This window comes from Eublepharis macularius, chromosome 3 (assembly GCF_028583425.1).
Source record: "Eublepharis macularius isolate TG4126 chromosome 3, MPM_Emac_v1.0, whole genome shotgun sequence".
In the NCBI taxonomy this organism is placed as follows: domain Eukaryota; kingdom Metazoa; phylum Chordata; class Lepidosauria; order Squamata; family Eublepharidae; genus Eublepharis; species Eublepharis macularius.
In genome coordinates, this window is record NC_072792.1 from 152,796,576 (window position 1) to 152,822,296 (window position 25,721).

At 40.8% G+C, this 25,721-nt stretch overlaps 1 protein-coding gene across 1 annotated transcript in view; it reads right to left on the minus strand.

The window, feature by feature from the left end:
* FRY (FRY microtubule binding protein) overlaps nt 1-13,698 on the minus strand; it is a 255,784-nt gene extending 242,086 nt beyond the window's left edge. The window contains exon 1 of the mRNA XM_054973031.1: nt 13,494-13,698. Coding sequence (XP_054829006.1) covers nt 13,494-13,698 — 205 coding nt within the window. The remainder of the gene's footprint in view (nt 1-13,493) is intronic.
* Between the last annotated feature and the right edge of the window lie 12,023 nt (nt 13,699-25,721).

Below are 25,721 nucleotides of genomic sequence, written 5' to 3' on the forward strand. Positions count from 1 at the left end.
GGATAGTGGGAAAGACAGAAGGAAATAGGAAGTGGGGGAGACTATGGGGGTAAGGAAGAAGACATGGTGGGAGAGGGGAAAATGAGATGCCCCGTGCAAGTCCTTGTAGATCCCCCACTCGTAAACACCCTATTTCTGTTTAATTAAAATGTCTGTTTTATCTAGAGTAAAGGATTCCCTTTTACCTCACAATTACCTCCATGTGCTGACTGATATAACTATGTCTTCCTATACTGTGGGACAAACTGGGAGAGAACTAAGGTGAGAACCTTTGGTGGGAGTGAAAATCTAAGGGAACACTAAGAAAGCTAAGGAGGCAGTATAATACAAAGTCTCATTAATGCCACAAGGGGGAACATACCTTCCTTTCATAGCAATATCTCTCCTCTTGTTGACCTCTCCTGTTCTAGAGCTGTGGTCTTCAACCTTTCCAGACTTGGGAACCCACTAAATATGGGACCCACTGGGATGCACAAAAAAAAAAAAGGAGAGGGTTGGGAAGTCATGGGACATTAGAGTCACATGCTAGGAAGATGCAAGATACAGTTACTATTTTTCCAGTGTCAAAACTAGGCCGTGACCAACAAAGTGATAAGGATTGGAAACATAAATTAAACTCTTAGAGGTCTACTATAGTGAAGAACAAGTCCAGAGCCAGGGAAGACCTCGCCTTGCTGTACTGTTGTTCTCAGTATGCATGCAAAAATAAACAGGAAACATAGTGCCTATGCTCTCTCTGTATGCACACTAGCAGCACTAAAAGGTTGCATAATATGGCTGCTCTATAGGGACTTTCAACCCAGCAGCAAGGGCACCAAGACCCAGCTGCTGCCCTGACCCATTGGTTGAAGATCACCATTGTAAAGGAGGATAAGTAACATCTGATCTTCTAATCATGCCACCTCTGTGCTGATGCGTTTTAATCCAAAAATAAATATTGTATAAAATCAGCATGTTTATTTTTAGGTCATTGCTAAAATTGGAAAAACAAAAATGGCTCACACAGAGGGCATTGAGGAAATATCTTGGGACTGTTATTTGAATCATAAACAAGCTACACAAAATACACTTGGTCCTGAGAAGGACAAAAATAAGCTATCTGTGATATTAGAAAACAGTTACAGTTTTATTACCATTTAGCATAATTATGCTAATTATAGCATAATTAATGTGTTAGCATAATAATAATAATAATAATACCAACAATAATAACATTGGTTTGTATACCACCCTTCAGGACAACTTAATGCCCACTCAGAGCAGCTTACAAAGTGTGTTATTATTATCCTCATGATGATCAACCCGTGAGGTGCGTGCGGCTGAGAATGCTCTGAAAAGCTGTTACTTACCCAAGATTACTCAATTGGCTTCAAGTGGAGGAGTGGAAAATCAAACCTGGTTCTCCAGATTAGAGTCCTGCCACTCTTAACCACTACACCAATTGAGTATGGAATTTTACAAAGTACACAATAGTTCCCTACCCAAGTTTATAACCTAAAATTTTATACAAGGGAGAACACAATTCTGCTACAGATTAATCTATGTAATTTAGGCACATGTTAAATATTACACATTTCCAACACAGAATGCTCTTCTATGTAGATCAGCAGGATTTGAGTCCAGTGGCACCTTAGAGACCAACAAGATTTTCAGAGTATAAGCTTTCGCGATTCAAAGATCCCTTCATCAGATACAATTAAGAATGGAGAGCCCTGAGCTTTTATATCCCAGCCAGAAGGCAGAAGGGGTGTTGTAAGGAAGGGTGTCAGGATGCAAAGGTATAGTGGTATGATGCAGCCTGATTAGAGCAGAAATTAGCATCTGTAGTGAGATAAGAATCCAATGTCTCTATTTAGCCCCCAGGGTTCCATTATTCTAAATTTGTGAATGAACTCAAATTCAGCAATGTCATGTTGTAATCTGCCCTTGAATCTTCTTTGTTTGAGGACAGCAATGGAATGTCCTGGAAGATTAAAATTTTCTGGTATTATATATGCTATCAAGTGTCAGCAATGCATTTCCAGCCTCTACATTGGACAAATAAATCAATCTCTACACAAAACAATAAAAGGCCATACATCCAACATTAAAAATCACAACCCTCAAAAAACTAGTGGAATAACATTTTAATCTATCCCCTAGGGCTGAATAGAAACATAGGATTTTCATCTCAATACAGATACTAATTTCTGCTTTAATCAAGTTGCACTGTAACATTCTACCTTTACATTCTGACTGTTTTCTTTGGTTCACCCCTCCCAACTCCTGACTGAGATATAAAGGCTCAGGCATCTCAATTTCTACTTGTATCTGAAGAAGGGAGCTTTGATACTTGAAAGCTTATACCCTGAAAGTTTAGTCGGTTTCCAAAGTGCCACTGGACTCAAATCCTGCTGTTTTACTGCAGACCAACACAGCTACATACCTGAAACTACTTCCATGTAGGAAAGAGTAAGCGGCTATATGTAGATTTTCATATGACAATCACATCTGCTTATGAAACTATGAAAAGGAACTCATTGGCATTTTTTCCTCATTGTCTTCAGACCAAACAGAATACATAAAACCTAACTGTGTGAACCAGGCCTTGATCAAAACTGTATCTCTTGAGATAGAAAAAAGTGAGAGTTCTCTCACTGTAAAACATGTTGATAAAACTTCCCCACTAAACTTATAGTTGCCAGCCTCCAGGTGGGGCTGGAGATCTCCTGGAATTCCAAGTGATCTCCACCCTGGAGACAATCTGTCCAGGCGACAGAGATCAGTTCCCCTGGAGAAAATGGCTGCTTTGGAGGGTCAACTCTATGGTATTATATCCTGCTGAGGTCCCTCCCCTCTCCAAACCCCACCCTTTTCAGGCTCCATCTTGCAAATCTCCAGGAGTTTCCAACCTGGAGCTAGCAAACCTAACTATATAGCTGCTAGACAAAGTTAGCCCTGTAGCAGACTGTTTCTGGTGGCTCAACAGGAACATTATTTTTTTTTATTGTTGCAGTTTCACACCACCACCACGTTGACCCTCATCATACGTTTCCAAAGTAACTGCAGGATGTGTCAAAATGAATGGAATATAACTTATTGGATAAGAAGCTATTGGATTCTTGTTTAATTTCGAAACAAGAAACTCATTGCAGAATAGAGTCTTGTCCCAATTCCCTACCAAGCTCACTTCTTGAACAAAGCTCCTAATTGTGAAATTGACATTTTCAGGGAAGGAAGCTGTTATGATCTTCACTTTCTTTAGGGTGGATTTTGCTTTAAATCTCCCCCTTATACCCTCTGGGTAGTTTGCTGCCACCAGGAATATATTATTCCAAAATGTTTTATTTAAATTTTCCCTTTTGTAACGTGTTTGAGCGTCAGGCTCCTTCGTGGTTCTATGTGGCCCTGAGGATAGGAATGGGAGATAACTCTGGGATATAACAGAACAAAGTTTATTTTTTTAAGAAGCGTATTGGTTACATAAAAGTCGTTCTTAGTTCTTCTAGTTGCTTCATCCAAACTCATTCACACAGATCCCTTGTAAGGCTTCACACACAGCCTCTTTCTCTAGGCTCTATATTTCTCTTACAGAGAATTCCTCAGACAGCACACAGCTAGCCTGTTTTCTTTTCACTCTCAATTCTTTCTCTCTCAGGTGCACACACAGTTTGCCTGCTTCAAATAGAGTGAATATATAGTCTCACAGGCACATTCAGTTCAGGCTTCCACTCAGGTTGCCTTTCCCTCACAAATACATGAACACCCTCAGGCTGCACACAGCTCGCCTCTCTTGCCCTAACTGAATCTTTTTCTCTCCCTCAGTAACTGAAAACTGCCTTCACTGCCCACTCTCTGTCATCAACCAATCATATCACTCACTCATCTCTCTCTTTCACCCCCACTCTTCACCTATCTCACCAAACATTTAAAGACGCATGCACCCATTTCTTGAAATCATTACAGAAGCCCTTGAGTGATTTCATCAGGACTTCAACAACTTTCACCCTACTATCAACCTGAGCCTGGACCACTCTACACAACAGGTACACTTCCTGGACACCACTGTACAACTACATAATGGACAGATAAATACCACCTTATACCGGAAACCCACCGACCGATACTTATATCTACATGCCTCCAGCTACCACCCTAAACATGCCACTCGGTTGATCATCTACAGCCAAACCTTACGTTACAATCGTATCTGTTCCAATGCTCTTGATCAGGACTCCCACTTAAGAGATTTACAACAAGCATTTTTGGGGCTACAGTACCCACCTAATGAAGTGAGGAAACAAATCGACAAGGCCAGACTAGTACCCAGAAACAGCCTGCTCCAGGACAAACCTAAAGGAACTAACAACAGAACACCACTGGTTGTCACCTACAGTTCCCAGCTCAAACCCATCCAACGTATCATCAGTGAGCTACAACCCATCCTGGAAAACGATGCCTCTCTCTCACAAGCCCTGGGTGGAAGACCTCTCCTTGCCTACAGACAGCCCCCCAACCTTAAACGACTTCTCACCTACAACCATGAATCGGCTAGCAGAGTCACCAACACAGGTACCAGACCCTGAAACAGACCCAGATGCCAGCTCTGCCCTCATATCTACCCAGGAAATAAAATTACAAGACCCAATGGCATCAACTACACTATCTCTGGCTCTTACAGCTGCTCATCCTCGAACGTGATATATGCCCTCATGTGCCAACCATGTCCATCTGCTCTGTACGTTGGACAAACCAGCCAACCTCTGTGCAAAAGAATAAATGGACACAAATCTGACATTAAAAATGGCAACATCCAGAAACCAGTGGGACAATCTGTCAGGACATTCCATCAAGGACTTAAAGGTCACTGTAGTTCAACAGAAACCTTTCAAAAACAGAATCCAACGGGAAGCTGCTGAATTGAAATTCATATGTAAATTTGACTGTCAGGCTTGGATTGAATAAGGACTATGAATGGTTATCTCATTATCAGAAGCAACTGATTTCATTATCAGATGCAAACTGATCCCATTATCAGAAGCTACTGATTGCATCTACTCCCCCCTCCCCTCTCCTCCTATATATCTGACCAGTTTCTTCTTACCCTCCATGCATCTAACGAAGAGAACTGTGATTCTCGAAAGCTTATGCTACAGTAAAGTTAGTTAGTCTTAAAGGTGCTACTCGACTCTTTTCTATCTTGCTACTACAGACTAACATGGCTAACTCCTCTGGATCTATGAATGAATTACTTCCCAAATGTCCTATCATTAACAACCTTGCTCAGATCTTGCAAACTGGTGGATGTGGCTTCCTTTATTGAGTCAAGCCATCTCTTTTCAAATCTTCCTCTTTTCCTACTGCTTTCCACCTTTCCTTTCCGTGACGTGTACATATTTAAAAGTACACAAACTGTTTCTAATAATGTCCACAGTTATGGAGATTTACGGGGAAGGAAGCAGAGGAAAGGGAGAAAACAATCAGTGCTGGTATAAAAAAATAGTCAGATCCCAAAGCTACCAGGGTGCTAAATAGCCTTACGGTAACATTTTAAACAGAATTACACCCTTCTAAGTCCATTGATGTCCAACGTCCATAGAAGAATATTAATCTAGTTAGGATGGCACTTTTATTTTTTATTTTTTTTTAATAAAATTTTTATTGGAATTAGAATAATTTGATTTCACATTACAATCAATTCCCGCTTCCCAATTTCTAACCCCCTCCCTTTCCCCCCTTTTTTGTAGACTTCCAACAGTTTTCCAACCCTTTGTCCCTTTTCCCTTACTCATTTTAAATTCATCTATCTAACAAACATATACTTTCCCTTTAATCTAAGCAATAATTCTTTAACTATTTTTAACACTCTGTACCCTATCTTTAAGTCCCTTCTTCCGTATTAGACAAACAATTTGTCCCTTTTTCCATAATTTCATAATTTCCTGGTTTCAAATATTTCTATAAACCATATACCATATAAACCATATAATCCATGCATTCATATAAGTCAACCAATTTAACTTATATTCTGTATATTACTTTTTCTACATATCTTGCCTTCATTCTACTTTAGTTATATTTAATTATATTATTGATTTCCTCTTTCTTTAATTATACATCTATATAACTATCGTCAAAAGTTATCAATCAATTTGATCCATATGTTTCTTCAGGTAGACTTATTCAGTTTAACATGTTACACATTTATACCAGAAACAATATTAATTAGTCGGTCCTTATAGTTAATTATTTTCTATCCATATTCTATATGTTTTTCTATATATAACAATCTAACAAAATAACTGCTTAGACATTTTCATTTCTCTCTCTACCCTCCGGTAAAGTCACCCCCCTCTACATTTTGTCATGTTTCAATAGTTCTCAAACTGCCACAGTTCTCCTCCCACCTCCCATTTCTTCAACACATATTGCTTCAGCTTCTCCCAATCTGTGTTAAACTGTCCTGGGTCCAGATTTCTCAATTTTCTTGTCATTTTGTCCATTTCGGCCATATACAGCAATTTGTAAGTCCAGTCCTCAATAGTTGGCACTTCTTGTACTTTCCATTTTTGCGCATACAAAAGTCTGGCCGCTGCTGTCATGTAAAATAGCAATGTTCTATATTGGGCTGGAATGTTCTCCATTCCCAAGTTCAGTAGCAGGAGTTCTGGGTTCTTATTAATTTGAAATTGTAGAATCTCACTTATTACTTTTATTATTTCTCCCCAGTACTGCCTAGCTACCTCACACGTCCACCACATATGGTACAGAGAGCCCTCATGTTTTTTACATTTCCAGCATTTGTTTGAAGTGTTCAAATTCCCTAGCGCAATCTTCTTTGGTGTCATGTACCAACGATAGATCATTTTGTAAATGTTCTCTTTAATATTAGTACACGTTGTAGTCTTCATTGTGTTTTTCCACAAGTGTTCCCATGCCTCCATTGTTATTTCTTTGTTAAAGAAATAACCATTTGTACTTTAAACTATTTCATCTTCAGTATACCATTTCAACAGTACTTGGTATACCTTGGAAATTTCCTTCTTATCCTCTTTTAAAAGTGTCTGCTCTAGTTCCGAATTCTCTGTTCTTATGCCTCCCTTTGCACAGTCCGAGTTGTAGAGATCTCTGATCTGCCTATACTGAAACCAGTCATAGTTGGGTGATAACTCGTCCTGTGTCTTTATTTTAAGTTTAGAAGATTCTATTCGGGTTATCTCCTTGTATGTTAAACACTGTTGCTCAGTATTGACAGCTCTCGGATCTATTACTTCATATGGAACCACCCACATGGGGGTTCCTTCTTGTAGAAAGTCTCTGTACTTCTTCCAAGTTGCAAATAGGCTTTTACGTATGTAATGATGTAAGAACATAGAGTTCACTTTCACTTTGTCGTACCATAGGTATGCATGCCATCCGAATATTTTTTTATATCCCTCTAGGGCCAATAATTTCTTATTCTTCAGCGTCATCCAGTCTTTCAGCCACACTAGGCAGATTGCATCATAGTAAAGTCTTAGATTGGGCAGTTGCATTCCGCCTCTTTCCTTTGCATCTTGTAAAACTTTCATTTTCACTCGAGGCTTCTTGCCTGCCCAAACAAACTCTGATATTTTCCTCTGCCATTTTTCAAACTGCTTAGAGTCTCGGATAATTGGTATTGTCTGTAACAAAAACATTACTCTTGGTAACACGTTCATCTTAACTGCTGCAATCCTTCCCAACCATGACAAATTCAGTCTATTCCATTTAATCAAATCTTGCTCAATCTGAGTCCATAATTTTTCGTAGTTATTTTTGAATAGATCTATATTCTTTGCAGTCAGTTCAACTCCCAAATATTTCACCTTAGTTGTTACTTCACAGTCCGTTATTTTCATTAACAGTTGTTGTTTTTGCTTAGTCATATTTTTGCATAGTATCTTTGACTTCTTTTTGTTAATATAAAACCCTGCCAAATCTCCAAACTCCTTGATCTTCTCTACCACTTTTGGCATATTCTCCATTGGGTCTTCCACAATTAACATTATATCGTCCGCAAATGCTCTGACCTTATAAGAAAAGTCTTTTATTTTTATTCCGCGGATTTCTTCATCTTGTCGTATTTGTATCATCAGTATCTCCAATACCAAAATGAATAACAGCGGAGACAACGGGCAACCTTGTCTTGTTCCTTTACTTATAGTCAATTTCTTAGTAGTCTCATCATTCACCACAATTGCTGCATTCTGGTCTCTGTAGATTTCTTTAACTGCTCTTATGAATCTTTCTCCCATTTGTAGCTTTTCCATAGTGGCAAACAAAGTCCCAGTTCAAATTATCAAACGCTTTTTCAGCATCAACAAAGAAGAAACCAACCTCTTTGTCACAACGCTTATCATAGTACTCAATAGCATTGATCACTGTCCTTAAATTATCTCTGATTTGTCTACCAGGTAAAAAACCTGCTTGTTCCTCCTCAATAACTTCCGAAAGCCATCCCTTCACTCTCTCTGCCAGTATCTTCGCAAAGATTTTATAGTCATTATTAAGTAAGGATATGGGTCTGTAATTTTTCACATTAGTCAGATCTTGGCCCTCTTTGGGGATCAATGAAATGTTAGCTTCCTTCCAGGTATCTGGAATCCGTTGATCCTTTAATACTCCATTGATCACTTCTTTTAGGAATGGTACCAGTTCGTTGGCCATTGTCTTATAAAATTTGGCTGTAAGTCCATCTGGCCCTGGCACCTTTCCCAAATTTGTTGATTGTATTGCCATTTTTATTTCCTCATCCGTTACTTCGTTGTTCAGTCTGTCTCTCCACGCTTCCGAGATTACTGGGAGCTTCATTTTCTCCAAATATGTCGCTATTGATTCTTTATTCACCTCTTTCTTATTATACAATTTAGCATAAAATTTATAGAAGGCTCTACTAATGGATGTCTGTTCCAAATACGTTTTATTATCTTCACATATTTTATTTATTATTTTCTTTTCCTTTCTCTTTTTCAATTGCCATGCCAAATATTTCCCAGGTTTGTTTGCACCTTCAAACCCTTTTTGATTCAGTCTTTTAAGATTCCACTCCAATTCTTTATTATTCATTGCTGTCAGCTGTTCTTGTAATATTTTAATGTCCTGATAAATTTTCTTTTTCCCTGGTCTCTTCTTTAACTGTATTTCTTTGGCTTTTATTTTCTCCATAATCTCCTGTCTCTTCTCCTCTTTCTTTTTTCTGGCTCTTCCATTTAAGTCCATTAGTATGCCCCTAATTACCGCCTTGTAAGTGTCCCAAACCTTGTTGGTTGGTACTTCTTTATTCATGTTGTATTGTATGAAGAACTTTGTCTCTCTTCTCAGCATCTCCATATTCTCTCCCTCTTGAAGTAAGTCCTCGTTTATTCTCCATCCTTTCCTTTTGCTCCTTCTCCCCAATTTCCACATAATTGGATTATGATCCGAGCCTACCATCGGCATTATTTCCACTTCCTTAGTCCATAACGCTAAATCTTTTGAGGCCCAGATCGTATCAATTCTCGATAGTGTAAAGTGTCTTGCGGAGTAGAACGTAAATTGTCTGCTTTTCGGGTTTTGTCTTCTCCATACATCTTCTAAGGTTTCCTGTTGTATCAATTCAAAAAACAACTTTGGTAGCAGTCCTCTCTTCTTTTGTGCAGTTGATGATTTTTTGTCTAAATCCAAATTTGTCACTCCATTGAAGTCTCCAGCAAGTATTATCTGGTCATATGAAAGTTCATCTAGTTGCTTCCTTAAATCCTCAAAGAAGCTTTCCTTTGCTCCATTAGGTGCATAAATTCCAACTACCAGCACTCTCTTTGAATTCCATACGCATTCCACTGCTATAAATCTGGCTTCCACATCTTTCATTACAAACTTTGGCTGCAGCTCCTCTTTAATATAAAGCACTACTCCTCTTTTTTTCTTATTAGAGGCTGCTGCAAAATCATTGCCCAATTTTTTTGATTTTAGATACTTTACATCTTGTTTTCGAATATGGGTCTCTTGCAAACATACAATATCACATTTTTGTTTTAATAGCCAGTGAAAGATGCTTTTTCTCTTATTCGGTGAATTAAGTCCATTTACATTCCAAGATAAAACTTTACACCCCATAATCATAATCTTGTTGCTGGTAAGTCCTTTTCATTGTCTCTTATAAATCGCTCCATCTCTCGTTCAGATCTGATGCGTTTTTTGGCCCCTCCAAATTCAAAGGACACTCCTTCTGGTAATTCCCATCTGTACCTGATTTTCATGTCCTTCAAAATCTGAATTAGCGCCTTATATTTTTTCCAGTCCAATAACACCGATCTGGGTAATTCCTTCATAATGATAATCGTCTTGCCGACAATCTCCAATGGATCTTGAAACTGTTTAGTCACAATCTTCTCTTTCATATTTCGGGTCGTGAATTGCACAATCACATCTCTTGGTAATTTCCTCTGGGTCACAATTCTTGAATTTACACGATATACCACATCCAGGATAGCCACAACTTCCTCCTCCTCCTTCCCCAGGTATTCAGCTAACACCTCAGTCATCTGTTCTTGCGCTGTCTTTCCTTCCACTTCCGGCAAGCCGCGAAATCTTAGCTGCTTCTCCATGTGTTTGCTTTCCGCAACCGCCATTCTCCCCCTCATCAGCCTCATCTCTGTTTGTTGCGTGTCAGCTAGGTTCTCCACCGCGCCTTCTACTACTTTAACTCTCTGCTGTGTTCCTTGCAGTTCATTTTGCATTATTTCCATACCTTTCTTTACTTCTGACAGCTCACTTTTCACTGTCTGTTTAACCTCTTTAATCAGCTCCGGTTTCATGTCCTTAAGTTCTTTAATCACTTCTAAGAGTTTTTTGTCTAGGTTCTCTATTGCCGATTGCCACTCTTTTTTCGACATCGTGGGGCTTGCCTTAGCTCGCTCCCACGAGTCCGCCCTCTTCCTTAACTCCGTGGCGTAAAATTTAGTGTCTTTTTAATTTTTAATTTAAATGTCCCGGTCTTTTTGCAAAGAAAAATTTTTTAGAAAATCCAAAATGTCGGGCGTCTTTTCTCTACGGTTCTTCTATGGTTTTTGTAATCCAAAATGGCTTACTTCCTCTTCCGCTGAAGCCGCGGCTTTTCCCCTTTCAAAGATGGCGATTCCCTTCTTCCTGCCCTCCGGCAGGGGCCGCTTCTCTCCAGCAACTCTATTGTTATTACGTACTTCCTGTCTCCCGACTTCCCGCAGTAGCTCTCGCGATGGTAAAATTTTCTCACAGCTCCATAACCGCAAGTATTCAAAACAATAGTCCAAATTCTTTAATAACTTCTTTAAACTTAGTCTTTTTTCTATTTCGACTCTTGCCGAGTCTTCTCCTCCTTATAGTTAGCCTGTTGCAGTTTTAAAATCTACTTTTAACCTTCTTTACTTTTAACAATCTGTCCCGTATCAGAAGATAGTGATCTTTACCTTCCCATTCACTTTCCGTGGGTTGTAATCACTGTTTCAATCTTCGTTTCTCCTCTACTCCTCTTTCCCCTGTTGAAGCTTGGGTACGTAGGTCTTATGCCAACCACATTGGCCCCGAAACTGCCGCAGAGATCATAGCCGACCTGTCACAGGGTGGGACCTCCAGGGTCGTGAGGGGGCCCGTCGCGTAGAGCCCCCCCTCGCCCGAGATCAATGTGCCCTGAGGTCTTGAGCGTTCTTTGCCTGCTCTCTGCCTGAGAGCAGTCGGCCGCGGGCTGTTTTGCCCCCGCCAGCCGCTTAAAACGGCAGTCCGGTCAGCTCCACAGTTGGAGCTGCGTCAGACCTCCATGAATCCCAAACCAGAAGTCAGGATGGCACTTTTAATAATCTCAAATGAAAAACTTGGTGGACAGGAAAGGTCGGAGAAAAGATGCACACCCTGCTCAGGTGTTACATTTGAGCAGAAATCAAGACCGAGGGAGGAGGAAGTCTGGGTCACTTCATGCTGGCTCCACTCCCAATGTCATGCATTTAAGGTCTCATTCACATTCTCCATTCCTCAATTTTACCACAGTAAATACTGCACATACAGTTGTATGTATGCAGTGTTAGTGCACAAGTGCCAAACATGTGCAGGTTGGAAGAAGGGTCCAATGAGTACCTACACATCCCTGCCTCTTTCATAGGATCATTTCAACCCAGAATGAATGCCTGAACAAGGTTATAAAGAAATAGGTAAATAGGAAAAGAGCAAAGATGTTTGTACAGCAAAGGAGTAAACACTGTTATAGAAAAATATATTCTTTAAAAGGCATGCAGCAGGTGGGAGGGGGGATACAAAACAGACAGCTCTAGCAGAAATGCATTTAGAATGTCACAGTCAGCACTGCCCTCAGGAAGAGCTGGTTCAGGCACTAGGAAGTTTTAGAAAAATAGGCACACCCAAGTCACCTGACCTAAAGTATTGTAAGAAAAGGATAAGTTAATAAGTGTGTGTCACACACACATTTCCCATGGTATTAAGACAGTTTTCCAAACAACACAAAAGATGAGTCTTCTTTAGCCCCCAACTATTTAAGGTAGATTTTCGTGGCTGGACTTTCACCTTTTATATCTTTTTTGCCCTGATTCAGTGTTCTCTAAAAGCATATTTGAAAGATTTTGTGGCAATGGCTTTATTTTAATAATCAAGGGTAAGACAAAAGATACCGTAGCACCCTCACCTAGCCAACGTGGAGAGATAAATTAACATGATTTCACTTTCTGTACCAGTAACATATTTCAGTGATTCAATGAAAAATATCTCCATAAATAAAGAAAATAGATTCTTCACATTGCATTTTCAGAACATATCATTAAAAGATTGCATTATTCTCACTGCAAAATGCATCTGACAAGTGATCAAACACTTCTGTTTAAGCCCCCCAGGGAGCATCCTAACCAGGTATACTCAGAAGTAAGTCTCATTTTTTTAATGGGGCTTGCTTCCATAAAAGTGTTTAGAATTACAGCCCTCAGTATTTTAAAGTAAATTATAATTTCACTACACTTTTGTTGACTGAAATTCACTGTTAATGTTGTTCTGAAATATCAATCAACTTGAAGGTTAAACTAAATCATTACTACCAGCCTTTTCTAGCTCCAGTGAAGGAAGGAATCTAAAGCAAGCATTTCAGAAGTTTGTGTTAATTTGTGGTTAAGCACAAATGACCAGTTCAGTACAGAAAGGATTTATATACCATCCTTTATGAAAAAAACTTCAAATAAGGTTCTATAATAAAAAATAGAAGCTGGATGTTGCTGTCAAAGCACAGCAAAAGCTTTTTAAAACTTCTAACGTCAAATACATACTATATGTGCCAAAAATGTTTTTTGTGGAATTGCATACAAATGTTTTCAAAATAAAGAGAGTTTCTGTTTCTTCAATTACCATAATGTTATACTAACCGTATTCTGGCTGTGTTACAAATTTTGAATTGTGCATAAAGATCATTTAAAACAAAAACTAAAGAAACACAAAAGAAAAATTCTAAGAATGTATAGCAGTAAATTGCTGGCATGTCCTACCTGGAAAGAGAGGAGGTCTTTTCTTGGGACGCCTTGGATGGATAGGTTCTAAATTCTTAATATTTCTCTGATACTTTCCTTTAAGGTCATTTCCTAAGAAGAGTTCAGATGGTAGACTACTCCGTCTTGTTGATTTATAATCATTCTGGTATGAATTCAGTTTACATTTAGTCCTAGAGTGAAGATTGTTGTCATCAATTGCCATTATAGCACACACATCAGCAAAGCTGTCCCCGGCATGAAAACAAAAGTGCAAAAAAAAAAGAACCTGAGCAGAGAGTTGACTGATGGAAACAGTCTCCAACAATTTTTTGATGTTCTCATGCTTAGCAGAGCACTTGTTTGGTAAGTTTAGCAAGTGGAGAGGCGTGGGCAAAAAACAGGTGTACAATTACTACAAAGCCCCTCCTTTCAAAAGTCAAACAGCCCAGGGGAGGAGGTATAGTGAAATCATTAAAGCTAACAAAGATTTGTGAATGGCTGGAAAGTTTTCAGCAAACTGCAGAGCCAAACATCACTTTCAAGAAGGTACAGGAATTCCTGTTTCACTGAAAACCTTGCTGCACTAAGAAATTAATCTCCTAATTACCTTACAAAAGGAACATATTTGAGTAAATACATATATGTTGCAAATTATTATGCATGATTATTGGAGGTGAGGCTTGCTATCCTTTTTTTGGGTGCAAATATGAGCTTTAAAACATACCTGTTTTGACAGGAAACTATACATTTGTGAAAGAGGAAAAAAGACTGTTCTACTTTATAGAAAACAAGTATGGGATCATAGAAGTACTTTAACAACTATGTTGTAAAGTCCAAGGCTGCTTCAATCCTACTGAAGTCAACAGGATTTAGATGCCTCTTGAACAGGACTGCAACCCATTTCTTCTAGACTTTAGCTTTTGATGTAATATGGTACTTATTTTCACACCTGTTTGTATGCATGCTTTCCCGTGGTATTAAAAATAATGTACGAATAACACTGCTAACTAAACATAATTAAACAACAGTAGGACGCTTCGAGGATAGTTCATAGCTCAGTGGTAGAACAATTGACATAGAGGTTCTACAGATAATGCAACAATTAATATGCTTGATTTGCATAATTAGTAAGCAAATGTGCACAATATGCAAGTCCAGCTGCTATGATTTGAGCAATGGGAAAACAGCAACCCTACCTATCATAGAGTTGCCAACTTTTAAATTGGCCCCTTTAGCTGTTCCCTTAACAACAGTATTTATCATAAAAATCTTCAGCTACCTGTTTCATAGGGTTGCCAGCTCCATGTTGGGAAATTCCTGGAGGTTTGTAAGGGTGGAGTTTGGGGAAGGGAGGGGCCTCAGTGGGATATAATGCCACAGACTACACCCTCCAAAGCTGCCATTTTCTTCCAGAGAATTGCTCTCTGTCATTTGGAATGAGCGGTACCTTACTTGTAATGGTTTAACTTTCATGATGTGAATTTAAAATACAGTGTACATATAAGACCTGCATGAGACAAAGCTGAGAGATCATTCACATAGCCCCTGAATTGTACTGCTCAAAGGCTCAGCAAAGTGATATGGACTGAAATTTCACATTAACTGTTTCATCATATTATTACTTACTATTCTCTTCAAACTTTCTGCGCTGTGAACAAACTGTCTAGATGGCTTTAAGCAACTGCTGCATCACATAAGTGAGGCACAGGATTCATTTACGTAAGCAAAACTGGCACTAAGTGCTACAGCATAACTCCATAACCCCACCTAGGTCTGTGAAATACCCTTTCCTTCCCGTTTCCTGTTATTCTTATCCTGCTTCCTGCCTTTCAGACTACATATCCCAGCAAGCAGGGCTTCCTAGCCTTCTTAACAATCAGCAGTACTATAATTTAGAATACCAATACTAAACAAATCACATGCTTTGACTTACATAGTCAAGCCATTGCATACTGAAATGTGTCACAGATGGCGTAAGAATCTTCCTACGACTGGGCTTGCATTTAAGGTTCCCAGGTGCCCGCTGATGGCAGGCAAACTCCTGGGGATTTGCCCCCTTGCCTGCTGATCCGCCAGCGATCAGCAGGAGGGCGCAAGCTCTTGGAGGTTGCCCATCACTGGCAGGCACCCCGGGAACACGCACAGTGATGTCACTTCCAAAAGTAACGTCACTGCACCAGCCACGGGAGCATTCCTGAACTTCATTTAGGGCCAATTTGGGCCCGAAAAAAGCCGAATCAGGCCTGCACAGAGCACAGGAGAACTCTTGTGGCTGATGTAATGATGTCACTTCCAGAAGAACCATGCAAGCAACACGAGGTAAGTGCCAGGTCCCCCCACCTCCCACCAGGAGGTTATAGGTACATGACAACCCTACTTACATTTGTTGAAGATCATGTATTTAAAATGTCCTTACATTTGGTTTTTTTCTAATTTATGCCTGTTTTGAATTAGTGCTATACGCCCTGCGCTTCCTGAGTAGAACATGACTGGGGACAGAACCAGCCTCGGTAGGGTTGCCAGGTCCAGGTTGGGAAATTCCTGGAGATTTGGGGGGTGGAGCCTGAAGAGGGTGGAATTTGGGGAGAGGAGGGGCCTCAGTGGGGTATAATTCCATAGAGTTAACCCTTCAAAGCAGCCATTTTCTCCAGGGGAACTGATCTCTGTTGCCTGGAGGTCAGTTGTAATTCCAGATCTCCAGCTATCACCTGGAGGCTGGCTACCCTACGCCTTGGTCACCCTGACTGATTAACTTCACCAGGAGAATGACAGGGAAAGCACAATCCTGTTGATTCTCCTGGACCTCTCAATGACTTTTGATACTATCAGCTATGGTATCCTTCTGGAGATACTGTCTGGGCAAGGAGTAAGAGGCATCATGCTTTGGTGGTTACACTTTTCCTTGCCCACCAGTTCCAGAAGATGGTGCTTGGAGACTGCTGCTCAGCCCTGTGGCATTTGTGTTATGGTGTCCCACAGGGACACCTCCATTCTATTTAACATTAACATAAAACCAGTAGGAGAGGTCATTTGAGAATATGGAGTGAGGTACCATCAATATGTGGGTGATACCTAGCTCCATATCTTCTCTATTTCTCCTTAACAGCTTAGCCAGCAGTGGAAATCCTTGAAATGTGCCTGGAGAAAGTAATGGGATGAGGGCCAATAAACTGAAGCTCAATCCAGATAAGACAGAAATGCTGTTGGTCAATGGAGAAGCTTCTTGGGGATTGTTGAGCCAGCCTGTCCTGGACAAGGTTACACTCCTCCTGAAGGCGCAGGTTCCTAACTTGGGGATAGTCCTACATCCTACAGTTGGAGGATCAGGTCTTCTCCATGGCACACAGAGCCTGGTTCACCAGCTACGGCTATTCCTTTAAAAGTGTAGTCTGACCACAGCAATCCACACTCTGATCACATCTAGGTTAGATTACTGTAATGTGCTCTATGTGGGGTTGCCCTTGAAAGCAGTTTGGAAACTTCCTGTATCTCCTCAACTTCCTCCCACCCCCCAGTGTCTTCTCAATCTCTCAGTCTCTTGGGCCAGCCCTGGATAGGTCACCATACAAAGTAAATTTGGACCTGTGGGTCACTATACCCAAAAGGTTGAGAACCACTACTCTAGTATTCCCACCAAACTCTACAGTTTTGACCATATAGTTCTGGGAAAACCCTAGAGTGTCACATGATGCAGTGCAGTACATTTTGGTTAGGCAGCCAGAAGAGACATTGCAGTGTTGTGGGATGCCATTTTGGTGGGTTATTGCTCCCTCAGTCTCCCAGGAGTTGCCAGCCCAGTGATGGCAGCCCTGCATTAGATACAGGAACATGAGAAGACAGGACTATGAAAATAGGACAGTTGAACAGAATAGTTAAGTAGGAATAAATCTTCATAGGCTGGAGGTAGGATATGGGTAGGATCCACCCCAATATATAAGAACCAAATATTAAGAATCAAACCAACATAAATTTGTAACCCCCTAGGTATATGGGGGACATATGTTTTGCAGCAATCAACAGAGTCAAACACTAAGATGGTAAAGGCCTGTACACCAACACTCATGAAGCTGTCTTACAGAGAATCTGACCATAGATCTATCAAGATATGACTGGCAGTGGCTTTCTAAGGTGTCAGGAGATCTTTCATCTATTACCGAGTCCCTAATTGGAGATGCCAAGGTTTGAACCTGGGACCTTCTTCCTCCAAAACATTTGCTCTGCTAGTGAGTCACAGCCCAACCCCCATATTTAACAAATCGTCTTTAAGTTGCTGAATGCTGCAGTACAAGGAAACATGAAGTTCTTGAGAAATCCAGTATGTCTGTTTGATATTAGGGAAGGTAAGTGTTCATGTTCCATTGAAATTTCTTTCTTGCCTGTTGTCAGACAGATCAAAATTTTGATAAGGATTTGTTATTTAATCACCAACCTGTCACAGACAAAATTCTATTTACTTTTGAAAGTTTCAACTAAAAGTCTACAGCTTGCTTCATCATTCCCTACAGGCCAACAATCAAACTTAAGTGAGGTTAGGAAACCCTAACATTAAGGTGTTGGTTGGTGGCCATCAGGCACAAAGATCATATTGAATGTATGTCTGAAATCTCTGGATCGATCATAAATATATATAAATAAACTTTCCTTATGGTATGGTGGTTTTATATCCTAATTATTTACCTATGGCTTAATGAGCATTCAATTATGGTGTTGCATACTTAGCCAAAAGAAACAATTTAAAGGTTAAGAACCATTGGTTTAGACAATGTCCTCTTATTTTGTTGCTTGTGATCATACTCTAAATGCTATATTGCATTCATTTGTTAAGAGGTTACGCAAACTTTATTATCCAACAGTAGTCAGCATGGGCATTTCCTTGTGACATGAGAGCAGTGTATATTTATTAGCTTGACTCTGGAGCCTTAAAAAAAACCTACACCACTTATCTCTTAATCTTGTGGGGGAAAGGCTATTTTTAAATGTCAGCACATACCATAGTTGCTGTAAATAAATGTTTGCGTTTCAGACTTTTCAGTTAACACCATATGAGCCTGGAGACTAAATTTCTTTTTATAAATGTGTCAATTTGTCAAAATTCCTCAATAGTACAAATACAGCAGGATTGCTAATCTCCAGGTTTGGCCTGGATATCTCACAGAATTACAAGTTATCTCCAGAAATCTGTTCCCCTGAAGAAAATGGCTGCTCTGGAGTGTGGACTGTATGGCATTATATTTTGCCGATGATGATGATGATGATGATGATGATGATGATGATGATATGGTTTATAGCCCACCCTCCCCACAAGCGGGCACAGGGTGGGTTACAACAATATAATACTACAAAAAATAGAACATTTAAATACATTAAAATACATTAAAGTCAGAATCAATATATACAGTCAAACCGCCGGTGGTGGCCTCCTTCACTCTTCCCAACATAGCATAAACAAGGGAAGAGAGGGGGTACAACTGATGTCATAACTGTGATTTCGCATATGAGAGGGAAAGGTGGTTATATAGCTCCCCCCAGCGGGAGAACGGTTGAGAAACATCTCCAAAGAAACCTTAGGCTGGCCTCAGCCATATACCTAGTGGAATATCTCTGTCTTACAGGCCCAGGTATCCTCCGACAGAGATTTCCACCAGGTTGGGACCAGGACTGAAAAGGCCCTCCTGGCCCTGGTCGAGGACAGTTGAGCCTCTCTGGGGCCAAGTACTGTTAGTAGATGTTTTCCTGCTGATCTAAGCATTTGCCAGGGTACATACAGGGAGAGACAGTCCCTCAGGTATGCTGGTCCCAGTCTGTTTAGGGCTTTAAAGGTTAAAACCAAAACCTTGAACCAGATCCAGAATTCCATGGGAAGCCAGTGCAGCTGCTGTAAGACTGGAGTAATGTGTGTCCTGTATGGTATACCCATCAGGACATATGCAGCAGCATGCTGGACCCGCTGTAATTTCTAGGTCAGACCCAAGGGAAGCCCTGCATAGAGCAAGTTACAGTAATTGAATCTGGAGGTGACTGTTGCGTGGGTAGGTCATGGGTCGACAGAGGGCACAAGCTGCCTCGCCTGCTGAAGATAAAAGAATGCAGGCTGGGCAACTGCCATGACCCAGCCCTCCATTGATAGGGAAGAGTCCAGCATCACTCCAAGACTCCTGACCGATGGAACGTGCACAAGTGGTGCCCCATCAAAGGTCAGAAGCAGGGTTCTCAAATCCAACAGCCCAAGTACAGGACCTCCATCTTCACCAGATTGAGCCTCAGGCGGCTTTGCTTCACTCATCCAGACACGGCTTCTAAAGCTCTCAGCAGGACATCTGGGGCAGAGTCAGGCCATCCATCCATCAACAGATACAACTGGGTGTTACCTGCATATTGGTGACAACCCAGTCCGACACTCCATACCAACTGGGCAAGGGGACACATATAAAGATTGAACAACAAGGGGGAAAGCATCGCCCCTTGTGGGATGCCGCATACCAACAGCTAGCGTGTGGATAACCTCTCCCCTAGTGACATCCTCTGTCTGCAACAGAAACCAGCAGTGCCAACCCACCCCGATCCAGATGCCTACAAAGTTTGTCTGTGAGGGCAACCGGCACTGTCTCCGTCCCGTGGCCCAGGTGGAAGCCAGACTGGAATGGGTCCAGGATGGAAGACCAACATTGACCAACATTGTTTGAAAATTATCCTATAAAAATCTTATCTCTTCTCCAAAAATAAAATTATGGAGAAAAGGAAATGCCCCTGATATAACTTAAGCCAGTGAAAAAACACAGACAAATAATCCACATCCCTCCCTCTTAGTCACACTTCCTCTGAACATGGTTCTAATTTATCTATGGCTAAGAAGCATAAACTTAATACATGACAGCTTAAAAGCCACTGATCTTTTTTTTTACACTGAAGGCTAAGTCTAAGCCATATATACAAGTCTAAGCCATACATAATATAAGAAATACAAGACCTTCTGCTGCAGCCTACACAAATTAGTTTCTGCCCCAAGCTACTGTATACCACAGTAATACCACAGTGAGAAAAGTATTAAAACTATCACTTCATTTATCCATCAAGCTACTGTTCTGAGTATAGAGTTCGGTCATTGTAAATGGGTCTGTCCTAAATTTGCATAGCAAGAACCCATGACAAAAATAATGGTAATATTTTTTAACAGGTGTAGATGTTACTTCAATGAGTCTTAATTGTCAGTTAAAGGCTCTATACAACCATCCATCAGAGCTTACAAACAGTCATATGTTGTGTGCAACCCATCTCTAACCAGGCTCTTTTTGGCATTCATTCATGGACAAATATATTCTAATACTTACTCAGTATTGTGCAGATGTATTCTTGAAGTATGATTCAGAAAAACGAGAAATGCTAAAAGTCTCGATTATACTATTTCAAGTACCTTTTATGCTTGAATAATTGTGTTCTTTATTGACATGGAAGACTGGATTACATGTCAGCCTGTTTTGTTCAAAGGAAAACAGTATACAAGTTGTACAAAGTGGTAATTATTTTGGGCCATCTTAGTACGGTATTTGATTTAATATTACACATACTTTAATTAGATCAGCTGATTGTGACAACAGAAGCACAATAGAAACTCTGAAATAAGGGTTCTTGTATACACAAGCATGAGTATACACAGATTAAAGACTAAACTTGTTGGAACTACTCCTTGCAAATTTTCTTGGAGCAGTCAGCACATGTAGAGTGCAATCCTAAACATAGCTACACTCTTCTAAACTCATTCAGTTCAGTGGACTTACAAGGGTGTAGCTTTGTTCAGAATTGCACTGGTAACAAAGCTATTTAGTGAGCATTCCATTTCTGAATGACAGCTTCCAAACAGACAACATTCCAATTTAAAGAGGAATGAAGTAGCATTTTCAGACACACTAATTCATAGAACTAGAGACATGCAGTTTTTTTTTTACAGACGTCCTTGTATTGTTTCACAAGCTGGTGTTAATCAGGATAATTAAGGAAAGCCATGCATTTAATTAAAGGGGGAAGGGATAGAGTTTTATAACTTGTGTAATCCTGTCTATCAGGCTTCAATAGTATCCAGAAAGTCCACCCACAAATGTAACAGAGAGCTGCAAAAGCTAATGTAGTGGGAGGTATTTATATTAAATACTACTTTTTAAACAATACAGACAACAAACAATAACATCTAATATACTAAGAGCCAAGTGGCTCTGATCAGAGGATACTTAAATCTGAAGACTGGAGCTATGAATGGACAAGACAGATCTTCCTACACACCGGAAAAATATATCAGGTTTGCAGAAAAATCTGAACTGGGCCATAGGAAAGAGGCTGCCTTGGTGGGAGGGATAAAAGCAGAGACGGGACAGACAAAGGTGGGTGGAAAGGAGAGAAGGAAGCAGGAAATGAAGGAAAGGCTATGGGAGGCAGGAAAGAAAAAGAAGATATGGAGGGGGAGAGGGAAATCAGTTGTCCCCTGCCAGCCCTTGCAAGTTCCCACTTATCATAGATGTAATAGCCAAGTGGTCCCTACATGCAGATGCTTACATTTGAGACTCAGGACTAGACATGGGCACAAACAGCATTACGAACGAAAAAAACCCACGAACAATTTGTTCGTCTGTTCACGAACAAGCCATTTGTGAGGCTCAATTCTAAACAAACAAGCGGTCGTTGCAAGCCTCGTTCCTTGCCTTCGTCAGCCGTACATCAAGCCAGACAGTCTGGGGCCTTTCAGTCAAGCAACACGGAACTCCTTCTGGCTTTCCTTCTGGCTTTAACCCTTCAAAGTACTTCCAGCAGAGAGTCCCGTTTTTGCCACTGTGAAGAGAAAATGACAGCAAGAGGGGGGAACCCATGGATCATGCCTTTCCCAGAGTGCAATCTCTCTGAAACTTGGGGGGTCTTCGGAGGGCATTGAGGAATACCCCCCCTGCAAATTTGGTGGGTATTGGACATTGGGAAGTTCAGTTTGTGGGGTGTTTAAAGGGCCCTGCCCCTTGCACGTGGCAGGAAAGGGCCCTTTAAACTATCAGCTGGCAGGTGGCAGGGGGAATCCCCCCTGCCACCTGATCGTTTAAAGGGATCTTTAAAGGGCCACAAACAATGAACATGTTTGTGAACAGGGTCATATTCGTTACTGTTCGTTGTTCGTTGTTTGTGGATGGCAACGAACAATGAACAGCTTGTTCGGGGGCGTTTTCCATTCGTGCCCATGTCGTGCCCATGTCTACTCAGGACCACTTGGCTACAAAACACATGGTTTGGCAAACTTATGGGAACCTGAAGGTTTGCAGAAAAATATTAAAAAATGCAAAAATAAACTGGAGGTTTAACCCACCCAATATATTTCTTCTGTCTGTGCTTGCATGGACTCTGCCATCATCCCTGCCTTCAAATAGAGCAGGCAGACAAAGCCATGCACAGCTGGCAGGCAGCAGAAGGAGGAGGCCCTGGGGTGGGCTTCTATGGGTGGTCTGCACACTTTTAAACAGACTGTCTGGCCCGGGTGGGGGAGACCACCACCACCACCACTGCTGCTGCCTCTGTGGAGTCAGGTGGATGGGGGGAAACCCTGCTCCCACAGCTGTCATGCCAGCAAAGCTCTGGAGAGACTTTGCAACACATCATCTAGGCTGGGGAGAAATGCCTCTGCTGCTTCCGTTTAGGTGACAGGGGCAGGAGCTGCAGTGTGCTTGGGCAGGCTGGAATGAGGGAAATGCCACCACTGGGGGGGGGGGGTTATCTCCCTGCAATTTTCAGGGGGGGCACTTGAATGATGTATCATACAAGAAATCTGTCATTTCAATGACTAGTAATATGCCAAAAAAGTCCCCTAAAATATATGAAATCAAGATCCCTAAAATATATGAAATCGTCTTCAATAATAATTGTGTTGTGTTGCTATTGAGCTGATGCTGTTCAGAGACCCAAATTGAGCTGCACAGTTCCAAGATCTTTGCCACTGACGTCTCTACAGGATTCTGATCCACTAATATCTACTTTAAATGTTCCTTAGTCATGAGTTATTTAAACATCCTAATCACTACATTGCAGAGTTGAGGTACCGAAACAATGTATGTAATTAAACTATTATTATTAAAAAGGTCCAAGCTATTCTAAAAGCTCAGTCATTAAATACACAAAGTGCTATAAAAAATTTAAGCTATGCATCCAAGTATAATTTCTTATTACCATAAAATATGTTATTGGGTAAACATCATTTTCAAAAGATGCAACTACTCCCTTTAGACCTAAAAGTACCTTGAAACAATTAAATTCAAAAGGCTTGTATGTCATTTTGATTCAGTGTAAAAGCAATAGGTTATTTGTATTTTATATAAAGGACATCAATCCTGCAAGGGTCAAAACCTTCAAAGAGTCACAAAATGCTATCCTGTAATACATTCCATCCTATACAGCTTAAACATAAAATACTCCTATGTCTAAAATACATTTATGTATTGTAAGACTGTAGTTTTGCAATCTGAAGGCAAAAGTTTCTTCCCAATTTTACACAAAAATATAAAAGATATATCACCAACTTAAAACAAACAAAAACTACAAAAGCTCTGCATTTGAAATATGTGCCGTTAAGACACAACCAACTTATGGTGACCCCAGCAAGGGGCTTTCAGGAGCAAGTGAGAACCAGAGGTGGTTTGCAATTGCCTTCTTCTGCAAAGTCTTCCTTGATGGTCCTCTGGCAAGACAATGTCCTTCACAAAATCTGCTAAGGATACCCCGGCAGAATCCCCATTGTTTGATACCATGGGTTTAGAGGGTCTCCAATACATTGTGTCACATTCCCCCAAAGGTTATGTGTAGCCCTGATCCAAGTAGGTGGTTCTTCAGAGAGCCCAGGAGGCACTGCTTTTGGGTCTGCAGGGTGCACCTATTTGGAAACAGCTGCTCAGTTATAGGAGGATGCATGGCTTTGACCTCCAAACCTTTACATATTGGCCACTGTTGTACGGCAGCCATTTTATAGTTATAGTTATGATATTTATCTGCGACTTTTCTCCCTGAAGGGACGTAATGCAGCTTACAACATTAAAATACAGTATGATAAATATATAATCAAGCAAATTAACCAACTGTATTTTGAATCGCTCCTGAGCGCAATGGGTGAGCTTAAGCACAGACAAAAGGCATAAGCCATAGGCTAAGAACCAAGGGCCAAGAGATCTTTTGGCTCAGTCCCAAGCACTCGTGTAAGCTGGCCAGCTCCAGGTGGTGGCTGGAGACCTCCTGGAATTACGCCTGATCTCCAGGTGACAGAGATCTGTTCCCCTGGAGAAAATGGATGCTCTAGACAATAGATTCTATAGGATTATAACCTTCTGAGCTCCAGCCCCTCCCTAAACCCCACCCACCCCAAGCTCCACCCCCCCAAATCTCCAGATATTTCCCTACCTTGAGCTGGCAACCATAGACTCATGCAAGAAAATAAAATTAAGCAAAAGTACAGCTTTTTACTAGCCAGATCTCCCGTAATAAGCAAAAGCACACTTTTAGATAGGCTTGCCATAGAGGGAGACCTCATGCTGATTATCTCTGAGTGCCAGCAGAAGAAAAATAAAAATGCTGTAGGCCTCTATGCCAATAGGTCACTTCCAAGAACAACCACAGAATTTTACCACAGAGTTTACAGTGATTCCTAGAACTACACTGATGTTGACAATGTCACTGACATAACTCACCCCTCCTGTCCCACAACTCTCCTGCTAGATGCCTGGCAACCCTAGCTTTAGCTGTCCCTCCAAATCTAGCCTACCTTCTCCCTTTCTGGCCATAGCCCTGTATAGTTGCCATCTGCTACCTGTTTTGAAAATTCCAAAAAGATCCATGGGTTTAACAATACTGGGGACTCCTTTTGAACCTGAGGGTTTAAGAAGCAATATCAACTATAATGATGGTTGGCAAAAACAATTGCCACAATAATAGGGTAACCAACTCTAGGTTGGAAAATTCCTGGAGATTTGTGGGGTGGATTATACTATGGGGAGGGAGCTCACCAGGATATAATGTCATAGAGTCTACCTCCAAAGCAGCCATTTTCTTCAGGGAACTGATATCTGTCCTTTGGAGACCAGTAGTAAACCTTGGAGTTCTCCAGGCCCCACCCAGAGGTTGGCAACAATACACAACAATGTTTCCTCTTTCTGTACTTCTTGACATACTAAAGGTACAACTAGATATCAGCAGAGAAAGAAGGGTTATGTTAGCTCATTTCCAACAACAAATTTA